Here is a 17,951-nt window from a genome sequence, read left to right on the forward strand (position 1 = left end):
TTTTCTTATTTCACTTGAAATTAAAACACGAGAATATTTTTGAATTTGAGTGTATTTACATAAATGTACCTTTTTTTTTTATAGTTTACAGTACTTTACTTCTTACTGTATAAGATCTATGACAAATGGACCATTTCAACGTGAGCGGTGGACGGACACACACACACACACACACACACACACACACACACACACACACACATATATATATATATATATATATATATATATATATATATATATATATATATATATATATATATATATATATATATATCTCTAGCTTTGTTCGCATACAACCGTATGATACAATACAACCAGTGCTTTGAAAATATAATAAAATGCTTTGCGTGTGAATTCATAACTTGGCTAACTGCTGGGAGATAAATCTGGTGTTAACCGTGGGGTAAATAAATCCACCGCTTCATATTATGCAAACGGGTGTATAGGGAGCATAACGCTGAAACACAAATATGAAGACCCCGAATGAACCAAAATATTAAATCCCCAAGAAGTCATTAATTTGATAAAGAAAAAAAAGTATATATATATAAAACAAAAAGGAAAAAACAAGATAAAAAGTACAAATCTCTCTAAGCAGAAACAGAAAGGTCCTGAAGAAACAGAGTTCTATCCCAAAGACACAAGTCTCTCCGCTCGGCCTCTGAAACGAGAGGAAGCGTCCGATCGAGGGTCCTCCTCTCAGAAGACGTAGTCCCGGGTCATCTTGAGGGACGGCATGGCCTCGTTGACGTTCTGGTCCAGCCGGTGGTACTCCACGGTGTTGCGGGAGCACAGGCCGTCCTTCCAGCGCCGGCTCTGAGCCAAGAGGAAGATCTGAGGAGGAGAAGAATCACGAGGTCAGCGTGAAGTGGAATACGAACGCTCCTCTGCTGATGTCGTCGTCTCATCAATCACACATTCTACAATATGGAGCGTTTTCTTTTTCACTACATTACATACGTTACATTTGTCTCATTCAGGACAAAAAGAAGTTAAGAGATTTGGTGATTTTTCTTTGACTGTTATTAAAAAGCCCTCCTCTCTGGCCCGGCCGACACTCACCTTCCTCTTGTTGTGGTAGGTGATGTAGACGATGGCCACGAGGAAGGCCAGGATGACCAGATGGAAGAAGAAGTGGGAGTCCTCGTCCTCGGTGTTGTAGCTGTCCGCTCCCTTGTACCGGATGTCCTCCACGCCGCCCGGCTGCAGCCGGCTCACGCTCTGGTCTTTGACGTCGTCTTCGTCGATGTTGTTGTTGTTGTTGTTTACATACGCGTCGTTGTCCACGTAGGTCGCGTCGTCCTCGTCGTCCTCGTCCTCGTAACCATCCAGAACGATGCGAGGTCCGGGTCCGCTGTCGGTGGTCTGCAGCAGGTCCGCATCCATCTCCTGCACTGTGTAGGGTTTGGACTCGGAGGCGGTCCCCTCTGGCTCCTTCGATAAGGGTCCGGGGGTTTCAGGGAAGGTGGTGGGAGCTTCTGGAGTGTGAGCTGGAGGGGGGGCTTCCGAAGCAGCAGGACCGTCTGTTGCCACGCCGTTGTCCGGGGGGGCTGGCGTCGCATCATCTGGCGTCGCATCATCTGGCGTCGCATCATCTGGTTTTGCATCATCTGGTTTTGCATCATCTGGTTTTGCATCCCCTTTGCCGACGGTTACTTGAGGCAGTGCAGAGTCAGAGGTGTCGAAGATGGTGACCGGACTCGTGTCCTTGAGCCCTTTAGTCGATTTCGGTTCCGCGGCTATCGTGGCGTCAACCGGAGGAGCCTTTTCGTCCTTGCCGGACGATGTTGCGGCGTCCTTGCCAGGCGATGTGGCGGCGTCCTTGCCGGGCGATGTGGCGGCGTCCTTGCCGGGCGATGTGGCGGCGTCCTTGCCGGGCGATGTGGCGGCGTCCTTGCCGGGCGATGTGGCGGCGTCCTTGCCGGGCGATGTAGCGGCGTCCTTGCCAGGCGATGTGGCGGCGTCCTTGCCGGGCGATGTAGCGGCGTCCTTGCCGGGCGATGTGGCGGCGTCCTTGCCGGGCGATGTGGCGGCGTCCTTGCCGGGCGATGTGGCGGCGTCCTTGCCGGGCGATGTGGCGGCGTCCTTGCCGGGCGATGTGGCGGGTTTCTTGGGATCCGTTAACGTCGTTGCATTCTGCGGGGATGGCGACAGCTCGGTTACGCCCACTTTCTTGTTCGCGGCGGTCAAAGTCAGATTGACGGGCGCGATTCCCACTTGACCGGCTGGGACATGTGCTGTCAGGCGAGAGGGAATAACAATGCAGAACAATACGTATTACTATGTATTATAAACGCTTGAAATAAGCAATTAGAAACATTTACGTGTGAACAGAATATGTATTTTCAAATCGAGGAGAGGTTCTCTTCAAAGCCTACCGGCTGATATATTGTATGAGGAACCTCAGGCTGCCACAAACAAAAACACGACAGCTGGTTTTGAGTGTGTGAAAACCCGAATCTCACGACCAGCTTTTCAACACATTTAACAGCTCTTTTGAATATCAGTGCTAGCCAGCGTTTCCAGCCTGCTAATAAAGGCTGCAGTGTAACACAACATTTCAGTCTTAAGACGTAAAGAATCTTGGCGGGGTCCGATTACGCCTTTTAAATGAGAGCTGAACTCGTGCATCTGGCCGGCGTTCCCGAATCAATGACGCCATTTAAAAACCAGCGAGTTTGTCAACATCATTTCATCTCGCACGACGAGGAGGTCGTTGATTTGGGAAAAGGACGGCAGGAGAGCGCCTGGGACTCGGTGAGAAGAAAGGAACTATTCATACTCGGGAGCCACGGCCGGCATAAATAAACCACTGAACAGGAGAGCTTTGTGGCAGCATGGAACAGTCTGGAGGAAAGTCAGCAGCCTCGAGACCGAGTAACAAATGTCTTAATATAAAAGTACTTTAGGATGTTTCTCCACACACATTAATCCCATATGATGCAAGGGTGTAGCCGAAGATTAAGGGACAAGCACGTTAAATGACACGTCTCAATACGATTTCACAAAGACCACTTTGCAGCTCCATCAGCACTAAAAGAAATGTTTTTTAAAAAAGCAAGATTATTATGGTTCGTATTTCTTACTTATAAATGTTTTTTATTACTTACTTTTATTTATTCATTTATTTTGCAGGGACAATGCACACTAATCAACAGTAGGACTGTAAGTGAGCCAGAGTTAGCCAGAGAGGCTAATTTCCATCTGCTGTACCTGGCCAGATGTTTTTAAGGCAGCCTAAAATAACAAAATCTCAAAATAAAAATGGAAATAAAATTCATAGACAAACCCAGCTACAATACAACATACACATAAAAAACAAATGCACATAAAGGAGAAACAAGCATCAGGACAGACAGCACATCAATGACTGCACACCTGATTGGCAACAAGCCATTCCTTCAGGTTATGCTTGAACGTGTTGTACGTGTTGTGTGCACGTATGTGTGGTGGCAGAGCATCGAGTGACCTGCCTTCACTGAGAATGTAGACTTGCTAAACGAGCTTGACCTATATGAAATGACACAATCACCTCTTGTAGCAGATCTAGTGAGTCTGCTGCTTTCACTGCTTTGTTTAACAAATTCACTAAGCGGGGGCGGAGCCATACCATTTAAAATGTTAAAAACCAGACACACATCAGTGAATTTAATGATGTTCTCCCAACTCAGGATGTGGTGTTTTGTGAGAATATTGCAGTGATGGTGGTGTTTTTGTTTTTTATCAAGTATTTTGATGGCTTGCTTATGGAGAATGGGAATAGATTTTAATGTTGTGCTGTTGGCTGGTGCCCAGCTGGTTAAGCAGTAGGTCAGATGGGGGACAAGCATTGCATTAAAATACAATTTTTGCAGCCCGCATGGTTAAACAGTGTCTTATATATCTAAAATTCATGAGATTAAATTTCAAGACCTTTGTCACATGGTTTACCTGTTTTTTAAAATAGAGATTAGAATCAATAAAAATAACTAAATATTTAAAATATGACACTACCTGTAGCCTCTCACCAGCAACATAAATGTCTGGCTCCGGTGACACTTTGCAAGCCCTCTTTGTGAAGAACATACAAACTGTCTTTTTAACATTCAGATGAAGGCAGGAATTTGCAAGCCATTTGGTTACATTAGTCATTGTGGACGTGAGTTTGAGTGCAGCTTGTTCTTTGTTCTTTGCATGCACATACATCACTGTATCGTCAGCATACATTTGAATATCACACCCATCGCAGACGTCCGGCAAATCATTAATGTATAAACTGAATAAAAGGGGTCCCAAAATAGAACCCTGGGGTACTCCCACAGTAGATCTTAGAGTAGATGATGAAACCCACTCTGACACACTGTGTTCTTCCTTCAAGGTAGGATTTCAGCAGGGCAAGAGACTCTCGGGAAAAGTTCAAACTTGACAATTTATTAAGCAGGACATTGTGATTAACCGTATCAAAAGCCTTCTTGAGGTCAAGAAAAACCGCTGCTACTACCCCCCCTATATCCATTTTAAGCTTCACTTTCTCTAAGAGGAAGCAGTTGGCTGTTTCAGTCGAATGATTGGCCCTGTAACCAAACTGCATAGGATGGAGCTGATATGGAGAGCTGTTGAGATGTTTAGTAAGTTGCTCTGCAACACATTTCTCAGCAATTTTGGAAACAGCAGGAAGAATACTGATCGGCCGATAATTGGAGACATCAGTTGAATCTCCTGACTTAAAAATGGGCGTTACTATGGCTGATTTCCATCCTTTTGGGAACACACATTGCCTGAGAGAGTTATTCACAATGTTTGTGATTGGGTGAGCGAGTGTGCCTTTGTGTTTCTTTAGAAAAATATTGTCAATTCCATAAACATCTTTGGCCCTTGAGTTCTTGAGTGAGCCTAGAACTCTGGTGACAGTAGATTCAGTGACATCTTGAATAGAGAAGCATGGTTGATCTTCATTTACTGGTATAGGATCAAGTTTACCAATACTGGAGCTTTGACTTAAAGCCTCTACTGAGTTGATAAAGTATGAATTAAAAGTTGTACAAATTACAACTTCATCTTGTGTAAGGCCCCCGTTCACTTTAACTTTAAGTTGCTTCCTTGAATTGCTGCTATCTTTGTCTGTTAACTTCTTTAGATTATCCCATATCATTTTAGAATTACCTCCTGCTTCATCAATGATTTTAATAAAAAAAGTAGCCTTTGCTTTTCTAAGTTCTTTTGTTACAAGGTTTCTCAGCATTATGAATTTCTGCCTATCATTTCCTAATTTAGACTTGAGTGCCAGTTTTAACGCATAGTCCCGTTTTTTCATAACATTCCAGATGTCACTATTTAGCCATGGAAGTGCGTTCTTTTGATTTTGTATATTTTAATGGTTTATATTACTTACGTTTAATGTGCTGTACTGTAGCTTTGCATTGTGTGTAGTGTGTTCTTCTTACCACATATACTGTTGTATTGTGTCTTATATCCTGCACTGTTTGCTATTGTTTTATGTTTGTTATGGTCTGTCAAGGGACTACAGATGCAAATTAGCTGTAGCTACAATCTGGCACAGTGGATCAAATGGTGACATTTATGTTTTAACTGTACTGTCCCTTTTAAATAAAAGATAGAATAATAATAAAAACTTGTGCAACACAGAAGCGGTCGTTGAGGGCGCTTTTACGTCTTCAAAGAGTTGTTTTTGTTTCCTGTAATAAGCTGACAGGGGGGTTAATTAACAGCTCAGATGCATGACGAGGACATCTGGACCACATCGGTCCACAAATCATTGCTGCTGAGGAGCATCACAAAGTAGACCCTTTGACCTTTAACCTCAACGACCCCCTCTCAGTTATCAGACGTTCAAAGAGTTAACTGCTCCATATATGTTGTACTGTACTATACAGTATATACAATAAAGGTTTCAAACTTTGTTTAGAACGTTGCCTTTTATAGTTAGACATCTGGGAGTCAAAAAACAACCTCGTTACGGACATTTAAACCACATTTTTCACACTGAATTAACGTTAAATATACGGGAGACGTTTCAACGGCGTTGTCTCGCGACCGAGACGTTTCAACGGCGTTGTCTCGCGACCGAGACGTTTCAACGGCGTTGTCTCGCGACCGAGACGTTTCAACGGCGTTGCCTCGCGACCGAGACGTTTCAACGGCGTTGCCTCGCGACCGAGACGTTTCCCAGCAGTTCACGTCACTGCATTTTACACCGTAAAAAATAAAAATGTAGTTAGTAAATTACTTTGTTAAATTGCACACTTAATAGTTTGATAAAGACTGTATTAAATTATATATATATATATATTATATTAAATTAAATAAATACTATTTTAAGACTTCCGGGACAGACAGCCCGTCACCTGACACCGTGGCTGCTAGCGTCATGTAGCTAGTTACTAGCAAACTAGCTACCTGACGTCGGTTTCTTTCTCCACTTTTTTTTAAACACACGTCATCTCGTTAACTTCAGGTGCGACATACCTTCCGTCTCGAGGTTCATCGGAGCCGACAGGCAGCCGCTGGTTAACATTTGGAGGCAGATAAGCAGCGAAAGAGCGCAGACGTTACTACCGCTTCGCCCCATCTTCCTGCACGTCGCCATGTTGATGCGCGAGCAACCGAAGGGGCGTGGCTTCACATGGGCACATACGAGGATGTGTGCGCATGCGCGAATACGTGTTCGTGTGTTGGTCATGATTGACGAAGTGGACGCATGCGGCCTGAGTCTGACGCAATTAGTGACAGTTGCTTGTAATGTTGTGCCCCCTCCTTCAGATACCTTGTTTACTTGTTTATGGTACAGAACTGGTCTGATTATTATTATTATTGTTCTGTTGACACTGGCTTTGCTCCTCATTGTTTGGGGTGTCAACAATAACACAAATCCATCAATATGTGCAATATGTGTACTAAATGTATTCATTTTGCAGAGGAAGCACGTGTGTGATTAATCACATTGAGTGTGGTATTGTGCATGCTGGCTCTCTGGAACGGCTGTGACTAAATACAACAGGGCCATAATTAACTTGATCACTTAATTAATTGGATCACTTACGAGACTGGATGGCTGAATTGAAACTGGGCTATAAACCTGCCTCCAAGCTGCAGATACATTTCGCCCCCATTTAAGACCGAGAGAGAGAGCCATTAACTTGGGTGCCTCACCCGATTTATTAATTATGAATGGGTATTTTTTTTAAAGATCACTTAATCCCACTGCTGGACATCTTAAAACTGTTTAAACTGCACTTGTACTCTTTATATGTAAATTGGTCTGGTGTTGTGTATTATGCACCTGGACCCTAAATAATTGCAGAATATTAATGCCAGTTACCACGACGACACAGATTATTAAACATATTCATTAACGTGTTGAAAGGTCCGTGCAGATTTTTTTTTAAACAAATTGTGAAGATTTGCCAGTTTTATATCACGTCGTTGGAAATCTTTGGATTTTTTTTTTTTTTTTAGAACTCTTAATTGAATATAAAATAGTCCCCTTGAGACCTGGATAAATGTGTTGTGCTTTTTTTTCTCCACTATATCCTCATATTTATTTATACTTTTTATAGACAAAAGGATTTAAAAGACAAAATGGTGTAATAAGTGATAGAAATAAAATCAGTTCAAATATCAATTGAATGATGAAATGATAATTCACAAAGGAGCAAAAAGACAAATCAAACTGGTTCAAGATGTTCTTTATTTAATTCAGGGAACAACGATACTGTCGGATACACCGAGCGTGACTCCCGTGACCAGTTGTGGAAGACTACCATTTACCGTTTCCTGCCCACTGTACTCATCACGTCCCTCCTCCCTTAAAGAAGTGCTGTAACGGTCACCCAGAGGAGTGTTACTGTAACGGTCACCCAGAGGAGTGTTACTGTAACGGTCACCCAGAGGAGAGTTACTGTAACGGTCACCCAGAGGAGTGTTACTGTAACGGTCACCCAGAGGAGAGTTACTGTAACGGTCACCAAGAGGAGTGTTACTGTAACGGTCACCAAGAGGAGTGTTACTGTAACGGTCACCAAGAGGAGTGTTACTGTAACGGTCACCCAGAGGAGTGTTACTGTAACGGTCACCCAGAGGAGTGTTACTGTAACGGTCACCAAGAGTAGTGTTACTGTAACGGTCACCCAGAGGAGTGTTACTGTAACGGTCACCCAGAGGAGTGTTGCTGTAACGGTCACCCAGAGGAGTGTTACTGTAACGGTCACCAATAGTAGTGTTACTGTAACGGTCACCCAGAGGAGTGTTGCTGTAACGGTCACCCAGAGGAGTGTTACTGTAACGGTCACCCAGAGGAGTGTTACTGTAACGGTCACCCAGAGGAGTGGTGCTGTAACGGTCACCCAGAGGAGTGTTACTGTAACGGTCACCAAGAGTAGTGTTACTGTAACGGTCACCAAGAGTAGTGTTACTGTAACGGTCACCCAGAGGAGTGGTGCTGTAACGGTCACCCAGAGGAGTGTTACTGTAACGGTCACCAAGAGTAGTGTTACTGTAACGGTCACCAAGAGGAGTGTTACTGTAACGGTCACCCAGAGGAGTGTTACTGTAACGGTCACCCAGAGGAGTGTTGCTGTAACGGTCACCCAGAGGAGTGTTACTGTAACGGTCACCAAGAGGAGTGTTACTGTAACGGTCACCCAGAGGAGTGTTGCTGTAACGGTCACCCAGAGGAGTGTTACTGTAACGGTCACCCAGAGGAGTGTTACTGTAACGGTCACCCAGAGGAGTGTTACTGTAACGGTCACCAAGAGGAGTGTTACTGTAACGGTCACCCAGAGGTGTTACTGTAACGGTCACCAAGAGTAGTGTTACTGTAACGGTCACCAAGAGGAGTGTTACTGTAACGGTCACCCAGAGGAGTGTTACTGTAACGGTCACCCAGAGGAGTGTTGCTGTAACGGTCACCCAGAGGAGTGTTACTGTAACGGTCACCAAGAGGAGTGTTACTGTAACGGTCACCCAGAGGAGTGTTACTGTAACGGTCACCCAGAGGAGTGTTGCTGTAACGGTCACCCAGAGGAGTGTTACTGTAACGGTCACCAAGAGGAGTGTTACTGTAACGGTCACCCAGAGGAGTGTTACTGTAACGGTCACCCAGAGGAGTGTTGCTGTAACGGTCACCCAGAGGAGTGTTACTGTAACGGTGTGCACGACGCGTCTCTCTTCCTCCAGCACAGACAGGTCTTTGCCCTCCGTAAGACTTCACAGGTGGAATAAACTATGCAAGACTGTCAATAAAATAATTATTCTTTTCTTTTTTTACTATATGTAACAAAAGACATTTTTCTTTTCACACCAAATGCACAACAGACAAAAATAAACAACAAGTGAGACGATAAAACACAGAATGTCCACATGGGGGCGTCGTGTCTCTTTGAGCTAATGACAGCTGCTAACGTCAGGGACAACTAACCCGTTCCCACTGCATAATATACATCGAGACAGACGCACAGGAGTCCTTTAAACGGCGCTTTGCAACAGCACCACCTGGTGGCGTGACGACTCAACTCCACGCTAGCTATCTAACTGGCCCCTTTTCCCTTTTCGGTCTGCATCGGAAAAGCAAGAGACTCTCAAAATTAAAGCATAGTGTACGATTGTAGTGAGAAGACAAATAGTGAGGCCAACGTGACTGCACTCAACGAAACCGCAAAGATTAAAACCTTTTCTGCTGTTTAAACGAGTTGTAGTTTTTGTTCAGAACTCAGAATTCTTAAATATTATTGTTCCCTTAAAGTGGTCCTTTGGAAAAAAGTAGTGGATGGAGTTGACCTGCACTCTGTCTCGGCTCCAGCTGTAACATGTCTATGGAGGGGGGGGGGATTCGTGAGAACTAGCTAATCAATTAAGGATTTGGAACTTTTAGGTGGGGAATGAGTGTGTGCCGGGGAGGACTGGAAGGGGGCGTCGGCCTCGCCCTCTTTACGCCTGGAACTCGAGGCCGAGGCCGAGCTTGTGGCCGCCGGCGTTGATGTTCTTGCCGTCGAGGAGAGCGGAGAGCGTCAGCTTGATGCCTGCGGGAACAAACACAGACCGGGCAGCTCAGTGAATAGAAAGTAATACATAATAGATTTATATTAAACTCTATTTTTGATCGGACAGCTTTTCTTAATCAATTTAATTCATCCGTTTAAATCAAGCAAGTTTATCAAAAGAGATAACTCACAGTACCTAAAAACTTTAATGATATAATCCACATACACGTCTTAATCCACTGCTACGTTTGGTTTTAAAATACCTGACGAAGTGGTTATTTTCTCACATTGTCGTCTCAATAAATAGAGGTTGCGGTATCAAGCAGAGGGCACTCACCTGGCTTCAGAGTCTGGGTGTAGCCGAGGCCCACGAGGCTGGAGTTGTTCACCTTGGCCTGTGCGAGGAAACGCAGATGAAGATCACACAAGAACAAAGAGCTAAACGTGAACTACGTCTAAGCAAAAGAAAAACAGTTCCACTTCAGATGTTAATAATAGGAGTTGGAAAACACATGTAATTACACTAACTCTCGCACTAATTGGCTCTGCTGCGAGGGGGATTTAAGGACTACCGTGATTGGCACGAGCCTTTCCGTTGGCTCCTCGTCTTGGCATCGATAAACTAGATGTATTCACAATGTTGATGTGCATCCATAACTACTCACAGAGAAGGACGCGTCGGGGTCAATCTGGTACTTGGCCGCGATGCCAAAGCGGGTGTTGCTGTTGCCGGCGGTCCAGGCCAGGTTGACGGCCGTCTCCAGCTGGCCGTTCACCTTCTGGTAGATGGAGCCGCCGAACTCGGTGCCGTCATTTCTGGGGGGGAGGGACAGAAATTGCAGATTGGAATACATGTAAATGCTAATATGTCTGTCTCTCTCTCTCTCTCCCCCCCCGCCCTCAAACACATAAGTTATGGTTTTCCGTAAATAAGGAATGCCCGACTTGGTTTTATGTGCACGTCTCTTTAAAGAGCTCGTCGGTGATGCACGGCCCACATTACGCTCACGTCAGACTCAAACAGGCCGGACCCCGGTGCCCCGTCTCTGCCACTCCCTCCGCCGCGCTCGCAGTGCGTTAAATCCCATCACCGGGGTGTAAAAATAACGTTGGGTGCACCGGCATGCGGCCAAAGTTAGTGACAAGTTAGTGAGCCAGACGAGGACAAGAAAAGAAAAAAAAAACACAGCAAAGGCTTCGTCTGTCCAGGTCAGACGTCTGGAATCAGGAGTTTCACTTACAGCTAAAACTTTAAGCTCATGAGTTAAAGTTCAAGGACCACGGGACGGAAACCAGAAAACAATATCAGTTAGCATCCACCGCACCCGCAGCACCGTGGTCATTCAGTGTGTGTGTGTGTGTGTGTGCTTACACATTCGTGTGGAGCTGAAACTCGTCCGTCTTGAATCCGACCGCGAAGTTGCTCTGGGTGATCCTGTTCCTTCCGGCCTCGAAGGTCATCTGGTAGCCGGCCAGCCAGCCCTCGTAGCCCACCACGGCGGCGCCGTGGATGGCGGTGCCGTTGATGTCGTAATTGACGTCGCAGCCGAGGTTGACGTGGTCGCACTTGTAGCCCGTCTTCACCTTGCCGCTCTTCTTGCTGGCAGGAAAAGAGAGAGGAGAGGACGTTAGCGTCAGTGGTCGAGGAGAGGAGTTAGCGAGCTCGCTAACGCGAGCTAGTTGTGCGACTCCGGCAGCTCAGGCGTTATTTTTCATCCCCGAGAATGTTCCGCCATACTGGGCTTTCGTCGGCGGGTACCCGGTGCCTCGAGTTTGCTCATTTTACCGTAACCAGTGTAGCATGAAATCAGGGTGGAACTTGCATGCTAGCTTGCTAACTAGCCTGCTAACCAGCTGCTAAATGTGCAAAATGTAACATCCAGACACCTTTATTTGGCTATTTCTCCTGTAGCCGGTGTAGCACAGAATCATGGTGGCATTAGCTAGCTAGCTAGCCACTAAGTGAGTAACATTTGACATCCACTCACTCACATTGCCAGATAATCCACCAATCACAGCACAGCCCTGTAGGGCTGGACTAGGGAACACAATAGCTCACTAGTGATTTAAAAACACACGCATGTTACGCTACTGTGTGTTGGATAAATATTACAGGCAGTAGCTGTGTCCAATAGCCAAGTAGCTAACATGTTTGTGTTGCATCTATTATTTTAATGAATTGTTTAAACCCATTTACGGGAGCTCCGGGAGCGCGTGAAGAGGTTCTCGGTTCTCGTTGAGCTCTTCTTACCCGGTGTTTGGTGAGAAGGAGGAATCAAACGTCAGCTTCAGCCCCTTGACCAACTGTGGAATAGACAAGCAGGAGATATCAAATTAAATAAAATCCGCTTGAGCTATAATTGTTCATCAGCTGGAGCGACGTTACAAGTGGCTCCCACGCGTTACTTTAATGTTTAACATGTGTAGACACATTTGAGATGTCCTCACGGAGCGTCACCAACCTGGTCTTCGATGGTGATCTCGGTCCCGAGGGTGTTGTCGGTGTTCCACTTCTCCGTGAGGGTCAGTCCGTGCTCCGCCCACTTGTACTTGGTCTCCAGGGATCCGGCGACCTTGCTGGTCTCGGTGTTGGCAGAGCCCGTGCTGGTGAACTCCTGCAGATGACAATATTATTATTAAAAGGTATTAAGAGTCTAGACTGCCTGCTGCATCATTGTATAGCTGAGGTCTCGCACCCAGAACATATAGGATTAAAGACAGCGATGTGGTCCAAAAGCAGCATTAAACTCAGGTGTCCTGGCAACGAGCCCAGATAAGCAGCCGGCCTCTTAAGCTATGATAGGAAGGCTGCAGTCTGGAGCGGCAGCTCCGATAATCTGATAATGACCGGCGGCGACTTACCAGTCCATTCTCCGACTTGGTCTTCAAGTCCAGCTTGATGACCCCGAAGCCTGAAACGGACGACACGGAAAGATCAAAACGATGTCGCGGATTCTCTCTGAAAACATTTGATTGTCGAAGCGAAAAGCAGCGCATCGCCCTCCAGACTAGAACTATTTTAAAAGCCGATATTAGTACTCCTGAGCATGCAAAATTGTATTCTAATCCTATTAATAGACATTTAAAAAATCCCTTTAAGCTATTTTAAAAACCCTTAAATCAACACTTGTATTAGTGTCTGTGAAGTATCTATTCATGAGCCCCCAGAGTGCACTCAAAGTTATTCATATGCCAAAAAAAAAATAGTATAAAGAATGATGTCCACTGCTGTCCAGACACAGAAACTTCAAATGAAGGAGAGATTATATTTTATATTATTCACAGATGAGCAGCAACAAGGTAATAAACCACGCCCCCAACGGTCTCCATGTCCTTCATGGCGCCAGAGAGCTTCATATTTCTACCCTGGTTTTGCAATAATAATAACAATAAGACGTGTAATTGATTGTAGCCTCCACAGGTAGTGGTGACACAGCCTGTGAAGAGAGTTGTGTGCATACTACAAGCTGCAGTGTTAAAAAAGAAGCGTAGACTTATCCCTCCTTCATGATGCATTTGATACATAAGAGGATGGAAAACCTCTGCATGAAAGTAGAGTTTTCTCACAGGTCATCATGACCATCCAAAGAGGACCGTTGTGTAAAACATGTGCGACTCTCAGAAGCGAGTGTGGGTCTGCTGCTCGCCGCTTACCGTATCCCTTGGTGAACACATCCTTGGCAGACTTTCCAAGGTCAACGTAGGTGGGAGGTACGGCCATTATCTGCAAAGAGGAAGAAATCAAAGGACGATCTAGGACGTGACTGGACACATGACATCCTCTCTCTCTCTCTCTCTCTCTCTCTCAGCAGAGGGAAAAACAACACAGCAACCAGGCTGACGGATCAGATGTGAAGTGCTGTCGAGAGAGGGAGGCGGGGCCCAGCCGGAGGACATGGAAAGGGGTCAGCCTGTGACAGATTGTGGCACACGCCGTTAATATCTTTTAATGTCCGCCCGACATTGTTTTCCAAAGTGGTAAAAAGAAGAAGCCGCGAGCAGCACACAGCGGGCCTTGTGCCAACTCTCTGGACGGGCCGGCGCTCGTGTGCAGTCTGTGGGAAACCTCTTTGTCCTTCATGTTCATGACCGGCCTGTTGCGCAATAATACACGTCTGTGTGGGTTCTCGTTTTCAATGACACAACAAGTAACACGCTGTTCTACAGCATTTGGGGTATCTGGTTCTGTATGACTAAACGGGGTCTGTCGTGACTGTATTGTGCCACTAACCACATATAAGGTAAGGGAAATAAACGAGGGAAAGAGAATACTCAATCGCATTGGGAAGTCTGGCGTGAGCGCATGGGGTTAAAAAATATTATAATTGCACGAATTAGCTGTCAACCTGTCAATCAACAAAATCAATTGTGTTCCTCAAAATCTGAGAATCCTGCCCGTTCCTCCAGTTAACAACCAACACATGTTCTGCATCGCCTCCCTGTGCACGTTTGGGCCCCAGATGTTTCTCTGCATCCACTACTTCCTCCTCAAATCGAGGCCTCCGACTCTGACACCACACATAACAAGGCTCTAGACCACCACCACTACCCACCCCCCCTCCCTCAATCCCTCAGCAGGCCCCCTGAAACCTTGGAAGCACTTGGACAGGAAGTGGACCACAAGGAGAAGTGTCAGAGGCTGCAGAGGACGTTGGACTAAGACACCCACAGTCTAGTTCCTGGGGGGGTACTGGGCTGAACCTCCAGGACTCGAGGTTGAGGACATCTACATCTTTAAGGAGCAATCACACCAAATGACTTTACAATAGAGAGAAGGGCACACACCCCACAGCATGAGGAGGCTAGCATCTAAGTTACATCACTGCCCTTCAGCACCACCTCAGCTGCCCCGTTACGTCTCGTTTGTGAACATTAGAACCTACCAACCTCCCCCCCCCCTCGACAATAAAGGGTGACTACAGCAAAGACACAGAGGTTATCAGAGGCAGCATCTCTCTGCCCTCCCCACAGATTAGCATTAAGCTAGCTATCAAGGTGGACAGCGGGCACGTGCCTCCAGAGGGCTCACGTGACGGCAGGGTCTGACAGGAAGTGACAAACAGGTGAAACGGTTATTAAGCTCAGCTTCTTTACTTCCGGCTGGTTTCAAATAACAGCTGCTCTGTCAAATGACCGCACAGAAAGACATTAGCACCAAGCTAGCAGCTAGCTAGCTAGCTATCTGCAGCAGGCCTAGCATCTCTCCCTCTCATCCGATTTATTCCGGGTAAAATGAATAATAACTGTCCGGCTGACGGCAGCGAGAGCGCAGTTTGGTAATACAACCCCACTTCCGCCGCGCTGTGTATCGATGTGAGCCACGCAGCGTACCTCGGTGCGGTCCTGTCCTGGTGGCGAAGGGGCTCGTCAACTGCACAAAGGGAGGACAGCAGCGAGGTGGTGCGGCGTCGCGTACGTCACCGGCCGCGTCATCGTCAAAGATACAACATTCGAATCGAAACGACAAGATGGTTCGAGCCGGATTTCAGCATTAGCGGCGTCAGAGGGAACCGTACTGTTCCCACACAGGCCAATATAGACAATATAAATTGTTACTTTATAAATATATATATATATATATTTTTATATATAAAAGAAACACTATATTTATATATATATAAAGAAACAATTAATATATGTATATATAACTTGTATATATAATTATAATTATATATAAATTGTTTATTTGTATATATACGTATATATATATTTTTTTCTTTTTTTAAATACTACATAACACTTCATTTCAGAGGAAATATTGTACTTTTTACTCACTACATTTAACAGAGTTACTTTGCAGAAGGCTAACATATATAATCAGTTTATAAAATATGAAAAGTATATATATATATATATATATATATATATATATTATACAACTTAAATCCTTGACTTCAGAGGGAATATTGTACTTTTTACTCACTACACTTGACAGCTGTAGTTGGCTATTTCTCATACATGGAGTACACCTTTTAATCTGTACCCTACCTTCTATGTAACATCTTGAATTTAAGACTTTTGAAAATATTTTATTTACTCAGTTAAGCGACAATAATGAAAATAGGTGTGGTAATATATTACTCCCTTTCATCCTCTGCCATGCGACACCCAAAACCGGAAATAGCGAAAAGGGAATCATCTCGCTTCTTTACACCACTCTCTTTCTACGTGTCTGCGCTGTATCTTCACGCATGCGCAGTTTACTCAATCCAGCACGCAACTCCTCCCGCAGCATTCCAGGGATAAAAAAAAGAAAAAGGAAGTCCCATTAACAGCTGGCCGGAGATCAGTTTACCGCACCTTCATCGCACACCTCGCCGCCGGGTGCGGTTCATACAAACGGTCCCGGAACAGCCGGAACGTGACGTCACACCTGAAGGGAGCAGGAGGACAGGACGAGCTCATGGTTGACCTCTGCTGTCACGATGAAGGTCATTTCATCAGACTGCTTTTTCAACTATTTATTTTTTACTCACTTGATTTGTGGGTTTGCAACATCAAATATGAATTTCAGAGAACAACTGATCTAATGTGATCTAATTAAGCCACATTAATGTGTTTATACAATAAGAAAATGCTGTGTGACTTCAAGTAGGCTACTGGTATTCACGTAGACACAGTTTTGGAGGCTCTATACTCAAGTGTTTCCAATATAATGTACTTTTTACTCCTCTACATGTACTTATATGTAAAATAGTTTCACCTCCACCAGCTTAAAGCACGAACAACGATGCTGAGAAGTCAATGCAACAGCAATAATATAATATAGTATAATATAATAACATATAATGTAATATAATAATAATATAGGCTATTTGTATATTATTTCCCTGATTAAGAAGTTCATTAAGTAAAAGAAAACTTAACATTTAATCACTTATTGTATCTGAAAACCTCAGAATGAGATACATTGATTTCACCGCGATAAAATATGTTTAAAATGTACAAGAATACAACAATCTTAGAGTACATTAGGTTGATAATATTATTATATATTGATAACATTCTGTTGTATATTGATGTAAATGATCTGCATTACCACAAGATAAATATTTCCAGTTTTGCAGAAACACATAATCTCAATAATTCCAGCACAATTACATTTGAATAAAACACATAGTTTATTTTTAAATTGCTCCCAGATCCTCACAAAAAAAAGCATCTGATGTTCACGAGCAGGAGAGTCGTGTGTAAATATTCACGCGTGAAGCTGCAGAGAGATGTGCTGCCAGGCGCTCTGCAGCGTAACTCTGAGTGCAGGATTTCTCAGAAACGTTGTGGTCGAGCGAAGGCAACGCAGGCGCTTCCTTTGCAGCTGGCAGCAACTCAGAGGACCTCTTTCACCCCAAAAAATCACTTCTTATTTCATGCATACGCTCATATGTGACGCGTTTGCTTCCAGACCTGTAAACAAGTGGAGAGAACCTGCAGGGATGGAGAGCGAGAGGCGCAGTGACGGGGTGGAGCCGCTAGGTGTCAGTGTGGGTCGCTGTGGGGTGTCAGAGAGATGAACGCGTGTGACGGATTCACATTTAAATTATGCAAAGTGTCATTTATGAACTGTTACAGCAAACAAACAAAAACGTCATCCTTTTACTTTTCACCGTCTTTTTGTTGTTGTTGTAGATTTGTGGGCGGAGCTCTTGTTTGCAAACCTTTTATTCACAGAGAAGGTCACTTAACCGTATCTCCAAAAAAACACAAACTTTTCATGAGCAAATAAAAAACATTATCAGATGAAAATAAAAATAAAATTATGCTTTATTCATCTTAAGAAATTAGAGAATTCAATAAAAAGGAAAATGAACATTTAATCATTTAGTGTATCCGGAAAAGCTCAAAATGAAACTGCTGTTTAAAATCTATATGAATACAACAATCTGATTCACTTTAATTCCCTTCTATTACATATACTATATATATATATATATATATATATATATATATATATATATATATATATATAGGTAT

The 17,951-nt window shown here is 44.4% G+C and overlaps 2 protein-coding genes across 3 annotated transcripts; both read right to left on the reverse strand.

The window, feature by feature from the left end:
- Positions 1-259: 259 nt before the first annotated feature.
- c14h5orf15 (chromosome 14 C5orf15 homolog) lies at positions 260-6,628 on the reverse strand. Of its 2 annotated transcripts, none has more exons than XM_034551180.1 (4): positions 6,469-6,628; positions 1,873-2,240; positions 1,066-1,800; positions 260-837 (listed from the first exon to the last, which is right to left on the reverse strand). In XM_034551180.1, the coding sequence occupies exons 1-4, from the start codon at positions 6,587-6,589 to the stop codon at positions 703-705; spliced, it is 1,359 nt and encodes a 452-aa protein (XP_034407071.1). In that variant the 5' UTR covers positions 6,590-6,628; the 3' UTR covers positions 260-702. The 2 variants fall into 2 exon arrangements, with proteins under 2 accessions (XP_034407071.1, XP_034407070.1); XM_034551179.1 differs by having other exon boundaries at positions 1,849-2,240.
- Positions 6,629-7,672: 1,044 nt separating this feature from the next.
- vdac1 (voltage-dependent anion channel 1) lies at positions 7,673-15,423 on the reverse strand. Its single transcript, XM_034551182.1, has 9 exons — positions 15,312-15,423; positions 13,635-13,704; positions 12,843-12,892; positions 12,443-12,595; positions 12,232-12,284; positions 11,353-11,580; positions 10,646-10,796; positions 10,318-10,375; positions 7,673-10,019 (listed from the first exon to the last, which is right to left on the reverse strand). Exons 2-9 carry the CDS (start codon positions 13,699-13,701, stop codon positions 9,928-9,930), a joined length of 852 nt encoding a protein of 283 aa, XP_034407073.1. The 5' UTR covers positions 13,702-13,704; positions 15,312-15,423; the 3' UTR covers positions 7,673-9,927.
- Between the last annotated feature and the right edge of the window lie 2,528 nt (positions 15,424-17,951).

This window comes from Cyclopterus lumpus, chromosome 14 (assembly GCF_009769545.1).
Source record: "Cyclopterus lumpus isolate fCycLum1 chromosome 14, fCycLum1.pri, whole genome shotgun sequence".
NCBI lineage: Eukaryota > Metazoa > Chordata > Actinopteri > Perciformes > Cyclopteridae > Cyclopterus > Cyclopterus lumpus.

Coding starts and splice junctions, on each gene's coding strand:
- c14h5orf15 (XM_034551179.1), bottom strand. CDS start 6,589: ATGGCGACGTGCAGGAAGATGGGGCGAAGCGGTAGTAACGTCTGCGCT. Junction 2,241..6,468: donor GATGAACCTCGAGACGGAAG/GTATGTCGCACC, acceptor CTCGCCTGACAG/CACATGTCCCAGCCGGTCAA. Junction 1,801..1,848: donor CCGCCACATCGCCCGGCAAG/GACGCCGCCACA, acceptor TCGCCTGGCAAG/GACGCCGCAACATCGTCCGG.
- vdac1 (XM_034551182.1), bottom strand. CDS start 13,701: ATGGCCGTACCTCCCACCTACGTTGACCTTGGAAAGTCTGCCAAGGAT. Junction 10,797..11,352: donor TTTCAGCTCCACACGAATGT/GTAAGCACACAC, acceptor CCTCCCCCCCAG/AAATGACGGCACCGAGTTCG. Junction 10,376..10,645: donor ACCCCGACGCGTCCTTCTCT/GTGAGTAGTTAT, acceptor TTCCTCGCACAG/GCCAAGGTGAACAACTCCAG.